At 40.7% G+C, this 8203-nt stretch overlaps 1 protein-coding gene across 2 annotated transcripts in view; it reads left to right on the top strand.

Annotated features, from left to right (window-relative positions):
* Positions 1-7729: 7729 nt before the first annotated feature.
* Positions 7730-8203, top strand: part of ARHGAP18 (Rho GTPase activating protein 18) — a 131865-nt gene continuing 131391 nt past the window's right edge. For both annotated transcript variants that reach the window (XM_082668802.1, XM_082668801.1), the window contains exon 1: positions 7730-7887. In XM_082668802.1, the coding sequence (XP_082524928.1) occupies positions 7775-7887 (113 nt within the window). In that variant the 5' untranslated portion in view covers positions 7730-7774. The remainder of the gene's footprint in view (positions 7888-8203) is intronic.

The raw sequence follows: 8203 nt of genomic DNA, 5'->3' as shown, positions 1-8203 counted from the left end.
CTCTGGTTCCAAAAAAAAAAAATCAGTATACACAATTATACTACAGTTGTTTTAAATAATTTACTTATTTCATTGGAAATTTATTCTTTCACAGCGAAGTAAATTTCCAATGAAATAAGCAAATTATAACCAACAAAGAAAATTCATTAAACCCAATGCAGTCAGTATATTATACCATAATTTTGCAGAGACAGAATGCTTTATTTCAATGATTCTAGATTGCATTAAGTGTAAAACAAATCAAGTTAATAGTTTTTTTTCTTTTTTTGGAAATAAATGTCTTGTTACCATATAAAAAGTCTGATTTCAAGGTAATACTAATTTTAAAAATGTTAAAATCTGTTTCTTAAAATTGAGGGAATATGGTCTAAACTTTTTTTAACCAGGAACTATGACTCACTTATTTGGAAAAAAAATTAATGGTTATTTCCAAAAAGCAAAAACAAAATCGCAACTGGTCAAACAAGAAACAAAGCAAATTCTTCCCAAAATAAATTTTAATAAAAAGACTGCTTTTCTACAAAGTAATGCACATAATTTCTTTTATATATAATTCCTTTGATTTTATTTTGATAACAATTCCTGAAAACTCTGGTTCTCAAAGGCATGTGGTAGCAGCATAGAAAATTAGAATTCATATAACTTGCTTTGCTGGACACAGGCCTGTGTCAAGACAGGCCTATCAAGAATCCTCTGAGACCCTGAGTTGGAGTCGTGTTAGGAAGTCAAGAATCGTTAACTCTGATTCATCTGAGTAGAAGTAACTTGAAAAAGAGTTCTCCTGAGATTTTTGCTTGTAGAGAAATTGAGAAGTTGTTGTCCTTCTCTATATCAGCATTCAGTTATGGCATTCAAAAATTTGTCTAGTATTTCAATTTCTGACTGTGGACATGGTGCCTACTTGTCCAAAACAGCTCTGCTTGTTCTACAGCTTTAAAAATGAAAATATTTGCTCATTCCACTGACCAGAAGTAATTACTTTTAAATGAGCCAAACTCCCTGATTAAATTCCTCTATGAGATTATCCTGAGGGTTTTCCTTTTCTCTTAAAACAAAACAAAACAAAGAAAAACTTCCCCATGAAATACAGTCAAACATGTCTAGACATTGTGTGGAAAACTAGTGAAGCCCTGTGTAATCTAAAGGATGGTAATATTTTTCTGTTATTTCTTGACACCCCCCTTTGAAAGGTTAGTGGGCAATGTCCACGCTCTGGTGATGTGGACAATTTACATGGTTCTAGAAATTTTTTGCCACCATTGTGTGCACATGTAGAGAGCAGTAATCCATATTGACATATGAATCTAATTTCTTCACCCCAGAAAGCAAAACCAGGGGTGTTGCCCAACATTCTATGTGCTCCTTCTGTAAACTAATCAATAGGACATTTTTTTCCAGTAAAATTATGCTTTACCATTTTTGGAGATATTTCTAACCTTAGAAATTTCCCAAAGGGCTTACAAAATAGAAAATTCTTCTCTGATAGCATCTGTGCAGTTTTAGCTAGTATTTTGGTCAATAAAGAGAATATAACTACTCCAGGACCTACTCTAAAACTTTAAGAAATAAAATTAAAACTTAGTAATTTTAGTTAAAATAAAAACTAAAACTTCAATAGAACTATAGTGCTTTCCTTAGATATTCAGCTTCCCCAAGTCTTCCCCAATCATTAGGACTTCTTTTACTTGACAAGGAGATAAACATTCTTTGTAATCTACTTCAGGACAAAGCTTTTGTACTGGAGCAAGTCTAAGTACTGCTATACTTCTAGATATTTCAAATTGAGTCTTGTTAATAAGCAAAATACTACCTTTCCAGAGTGTACCTACCTCCAGAATACACTTCACTCTTCTTGACTTGGTGCTCCTAAATGCAAGTGTTTGCAACACGGGTCCCATTGTATTCAGCAATGAAGAGAAAACCAAAGGAAAGTTTAGGGTCATTGCTTTTACTTATCGTGGCTAATTTCCAATTGAGGCTAGTTTTGACGTGAGGTTGGATTCACCATGAAGCTAAATGAAGTTAAACCTCCAGTCTTGCCCTTGCAAACCCCCTTCCAAAGCCCCGTGTCTAAGAAATTCTATAACTTTAGGGCCTATAAACTTAGATCTGTCTTTGCCTTAAAAAATTTATTTAATTAAAAGATAAAGGATGTTTATAATCATAACGGCCAAAGGACTTTCATTTCTATCAACGGAAACAGTTTTAGATATGATAGCATAATGGTGATGACCTTGTACAGTAGGATGTACACTGTGTCACAGTCCTCTAGTAATTTGACATAAAAAAGAAGTTTCGCGCTTCCCTGGTGGCGCAGTGGTTGAGAGTCTGCCTGCCGAGGCAGGGGACATGGGTTCGTGCCCCGGTCCGGGAAGATCCCACATGCCGCGGAGCGGCTGGACCCGTGAGCCATGGCCGCTGAGCCTGCACGTCCGGAGCCTGTGCTCCGCAAAGGGAGAGAGGCCACGACACTGAGAGGCCTGCGTACCGCAAAAAAAAAAAAAAAAGTTTCAAAGTACCGGGAAATAACTAATATGTTTGAGTCTGTTTGAATGTTCATCTCCACAGCATTGCATTTACATCAGTATTCCATTTGGTTAAACACTTCACATGTGCTGTAGATGATTTTACCTGCTTAATTATCCATGTGGAGTTTTTCATAAACAAAAGAGTCAGTTCCAGGACACCTGTGACCTTTACAGTGTTTAAGCCCTCAGGCTCAATGGTCATATAAACTCAGGTTTACATGTCCTAGTTCTGCCCCCTACTAGTGGGGTGACCTCACATTTCTCATCTCTAAAGTGGACAGAATTCTAATATTTATCTCTCAGGCTTGTTGTGACGATTAAATCAGAGACTGTGTGTACTACCTCTAGCAAAGAGCAAGCATCCGAACGTTAGGTGGTATTATTTATTGGTAGTAAACTCTTAACTGTAGGATCTTTTCCACATGTTTGCCAAGAAGCCTAAATTAGCCTCTGGCAATAGCAGTTAGAAATCATTCCAGGCATGGCTAGTATTTTCTCCCTGGAGGAATAGTTAAGAAAATAACTTTGAGAATAACGCAGAAATTTTTAGACCTGTCCAGAGGGAGGGAAAAGGCTTTTTCCTTGTTGCTCCAGAGACAGAATTAGTAATAATGAAGGCAATTTCCAAGGCAGTAAGTTTACATTCTGTGTACAGAATAATTCTCCGTCACAGCTCCTTAGTACAGAATTGACTTCCTTGCAAGCTCACAGAATTATTCCTACAAAAGCTTGATATCACATCAGGTAGGAGGTATTAGAACACGCCCTCTTCTTTAGTTAATAATGCTGTATGAATCTAGGTTTTATCACCTATGTAAAACTTTAACTTCACAGTTGATGATTAAGTTATCCAAGCTCTTGTTATATTATTGTAAGTTGAGTTTAGCCGTGCGGATTGAAAGGTCAGTTTTCACATTGCACTGTGTCCCTATACAGGCTTCCAATGATCTTATAGTGTTTGAGTATAAACATTCGCTTTAGTTAATTCCATTTAAAGTGACAGAAACCAATTAAGAAAATATTAGATAAATATGTTCATCTGTTGCAGTTTTGGTACCCTGCAAATATAATTCCATACTACTAAGTAGGCTCCTAAATCAAAATATGAAAACTAGTTAACACATTCTGTGATACTACTAGCTCTGAGGCTAAGAATTTTTTTTTTTTTTTTTTTTGCGGTACGCGGGCCTCTCACATCTTGCGGCCTCTCCCGTTGCGGAGCACAGGCTCCAGACGCGCAGGCTCAGCGGCCATGGCTCACGTGCCCAGCCGCTCCGCGGCACGTGGGATCTTCCTGGACCGGGGCACGAACCCATGTCCCCTGCCTCGGCAGGCAGATTCTCAACCACTGCGCCACCAGGGAAGCCCAAGAATTTTTTTTTTTTTCATTACTTTGAACATGGCTGTCAAATTATCTGAGGCTGCAGTGCTATCTCCACCCTATTTTTAACAACGGATTTGGGTATGTAAATTACAGCTTCCTTTTTCCTCCCTAGGTCATCCAGTTAGTCCCATTTGAAGGGAATGAATGAAATGAATGTTTAAACTGTCTTGATGTTGTTAATTACTTTGTGAGACATTTCATAACAGGAAAGTCTTTGGCATGCAGTGAGTGGCTTGGAATATTAACATCTTCAAGGACATTAGATTCTCAGTGTTTGTTTAAAGTGGTTGCAGAAGAGAGTAAAATAATACCTTTTTTTTGTTTTTTTCATAAAAGGTATCTCTATGAGGAAGGGTATGAGGGACAGACTAGCAAATTCTTGGTAGGGTTTTAGGTTTGAAACAGGAGTAGCCTTTCAAGAAAGCATTTAAAAAATAAATTTATATATTTTATTTATTTTTGGCTGCATTGGGTTTTCGTCACTGTGCGTGGGCTTTCTCTAGTTTCAGTGAGCGGGGGCTGCTCTTCGTTGCGGTGCACAGGCTTCTCATTGCAGTGGCTTCTCTTGTTGTGGAGCGCGGGCTCTAGGTGCGCGGGCTTCAGTAGTTGTGGCTTGCGGGCTCAGTAGTTGTGGCTCGCGGGCTCTAGAGCGCAGGCTCAGTAGTTGTGGCGCACAGACTTAGTTTCACCGCAGCATGTGGGATCCTTCCGGACCAGGGCTCGAACCTGTGTCCCCTGCATTGGCAGGCAGACTCTTAACCACTGTGCCACCAGGGAAGCCCCTCAAGAAAGCATTTTGGTAGTAAGGTTTGTGTCCGTGATGGTCATAAGAAAATTCTGAAAGTGGTTTTTCATCTATTGAATACTTGAGCCTATATTTGAAGCTAACTACACCAGGGTAGAAGCCTGCCAGCTGTCTCCCTGTGACAGACAACATTCTTAGACCAGTAACAACTGGGCTTATTAGGAGGAAAGGAAGAGGAGTCCAGAGGATTTCCATGTACCTGAAAGTTAAATTAGCAGGATTCAAATTTTATGTACCAAGCTATGTAAATCAATTTGTGCCACATTTTATTTTATGCCTCACAAAAATTAAAAAGCTTGGCTACTATGAACCCAAGTATTACTTTGAGCTAGTAAAATAGTTTCATTTTGATTTACACATTGTGATTTATTATTAAACAAATGGAGAGACTGTAGTCAGGCAAAGATATAACTTAATCATCATTTTGGTTAAGACTGGACAAAAGCTCCCTGTATCATAAATTGTCTCATGAGAGCTGGCAGCGCTCATGGCTGTCAACGGGCATGTGTGACACTGACTGAGGATATAGCAAAGGAAGAAGGAAAAATAGAAAAATAAAGAAGGTAAAAAGGAAGTCCAGGGAAGTAAGGGAAAGGATGGTGTGGGATGGAGAGAAAAACAGAGAGTAAAGAGTTTTTAAAAGCTAGAGTGTATGGCCTACCAGTAATTGTAGAAGGTAGTGATTCTTGGTTTTGTTTTGTTTTTTTAAATCTCAGAGCAGCTACGTAAAAAAGAAGGGTGAATGTGGGAACATTAATCATTTTTCCACATAAAGACATTAAAAAGAAATCATACACTCCAGTCAGCTTACCTTTTGCCTCTCTTCCTGTGCTTCTCATCTTGCCTGAACTGGTAAACATCGCATCATAGGATCATACTGGTATGTCCGTGGGGATCACTTGTCTAATATTACCAATTTAACTAAAAAAAAAATTACTGTACTTTCTAAGGACACATTAAATTCATTCAGTTCTTTACCAATCAGCATTCACTGAACATCCACTATGTGGAAAGTAAGTTAGATGTGGAAGGCCCAGAAAGGAATGACAGGGGGACCAGAGGGAAGGGTGTCTGGCAGAAGAGATGGAGAGACTTGTGTGGGTAAGGGAGCAAGAATGTTCAGTACTGTACACAAAGGTTTAGAACTGGTTCTGTTAGCAGTGGGGAACCAGTGGAAGTTTCATGGGGAGACATCAGTAGGGCTGTGCTTGGGTGTGCTAATAATGTGCCATATAACTTAGAGGAGGAGGCAGGAAAATGAGTTAAAGCGTTGTAAGATTGGAGTTAAGATCGAATTACAGGGTACAGAGAGGATTTAGGTAGTGGGGACGGAAAGGAGACAATGTGTAGAGCCCAGTGGAGGTATTAGTTGATACGCAAAGGTTGACCAGCTAATTGTGGAGTGGGGAGGGAGGAAGCTGTAATAAACTCTTTTTTAAGAAGACTTGTAAATGGGAGTTCACAGCAGATACCAAAGAGGATTTAAAAAAAATAATTTTTTGATACCTTAAGAGTGTGTAAGTGTGAATAAAGTATTTATTTCTCATGATCATTTTAAATAATTAAAAAAGTACAAACAGTATGTTTATGGAATGATGACGTTGAAAACTTATTTATGAGGAGGTTTAGACACAAATACTGATAGACCGTAAAAACCACCAACAAAACCCACTTCCGTTCAGGCTACTAGATATATAGAGGAGTGTAGAATTTTTTAGAGGAGAAAGGACGGAAACATCTCTTATATTTTTCATAACTTTTGCACTTGTTTCCTTATCTGCAGGACAAAGAACAGGATGGTGGTTAAAAAGAATGGAATTTAGCCTAGAATTCTGGGCAAATCTAGCTTCTGGCACAGAACAATTGTGTTATCTTAGACAAGGTACTTAATCTGCCCCTCAGCCTCACTTTCCTGCAGATGAGAGTGATACCCGTGTTATAAGGTGTGTTTGTGTGCGAGAGAAACAGATGGAGGGGGGAGGGGGAGAGGAAGAAGGAGGAAGAGGGAAGGGAGGGGGGGAGAGAGAGAGAGAGAGAGAGAGAGAGAGAGAGAGAGAATTCAACTGAATTGAATGAGATAATACATGTAAAACACCTGTCACAGAGAGAGCCTGGCATATAGTAAGTGCTCAACAAGTAACAGTAAGTACTTTTTTTTAAATTCTCAGCAGTGCCATTTAACAGTTTTGGTAGATGGGTCTCTTTTTGGTACTGAAGGGTATTTTGTTAAAAACAAAAGGTAAACTTGGCATTTGCTATGTGAAAGAAGATGGTATTCTAGGTACACATCTTTTTTATGAAGACATGTTAAACTCAACACAACATGTAGCCTTTCTCTTTTTTTTTTTTTTTTTTAATATTTATTTATTTAGGCTGTGCCGGGTCTCCCTTGCGGAGCACGGGCTTAGTTGTGGTATGTGGGATCTTAGTTCCCTGACCAGGGATTGAACCTGGGCCCCCGGCCTTGGGAGCTCGGAGTCCTAACCACTGGATCACCAGGGAAGTCCCCAGGAAGCCTTTCTTGTCACCTGTATGGCACAATTTTGCTGGGCAGGTTGATTGGGTTTTGCTATGGTTAATTTTAATGCTGACCTTGAAGGGATTAAGAAGAGCCCTTACTCCCGTTACATGAAGCGGCAGAAATTACCAGATGGAAACAGGAATTAAGAAGGGAAAAAAAGGCTCTGCAGTAATTCATTGTTTCCTAACCAAGACGGCTTGTGCTTACAACGTTGAGAGGCGGCTGCAACGTGGCTGTTTAATCAGATCAGAATAACTCGGGGGTGGGAGCAACTAGTACCCCCGCCACCCCCCACCCCTTAACTGCAACCTTTCGGACTGGGGTTGTCCCCGGGCTGCTGCCACGCTTTGAGTCACCGGTCTCCCCCTTGGAGAGTCGGCGGCCCCGCGCCGGAGAGGCCCCGCCCCTCCCTTGTGAATCGCTGGCCTTGGTGGGAGGAGCCGGCCGATGCTAATGAGCCGAGTTGCCGGGAGAGCCAGGAACTTCTTTCCCCTCCGCTGTGTCAGGATCGCAGAAATTATGCCCCTTCTCTCACCATGAGCTGGCTCTCCAGTTCCCAGGGAGTTGTGCTCACTGCCTACCACCCCAGCGGCAAGGACCAGGCCCTGGGGGGGAACCATGGCAAGGGAGGGGAGGAAGCCACCACGAGGTAAGCCCGGGCACCTGAAAGCTAGAGAACAAAACAAAGCCCTCTTACCTGCTCCGGGGAAAAAAGTGACAGGGAAGTTAGTGTGGGGAGAAAGGAACCAAAAGCCACAGGTCGCGCTAACCTCGTGCAGCAGCAGAAATCTTCGGCTGGGGTTTTCTGTACTTTGCACCTCACCTAATCCTGAAACCGCCTCTATGATGACTGGTGAAGACGGATAGGAAGGAACTGGGGCGATGGCTGTCAGGCTCCTTGCTCAGCAGGTGCATTTGCAAATGCTGAAAGATCAAATAACTATATTTGAAACACTTCCTGTGAG

Source organism: Grampus griseus (assembly GCF_964374135.1).
Source record: "Grampus griseus genome assembly, chromosome: 13".
Lineage (NCBI taxonomy): Eukaryota > Metazoa > Chordata > Mammalia > Artiodactyla > Delphinidae > Grampus > Grampus griseus.
This window is presented reverse-complemented; position numbering and strand designations above follow the sequence as displayed.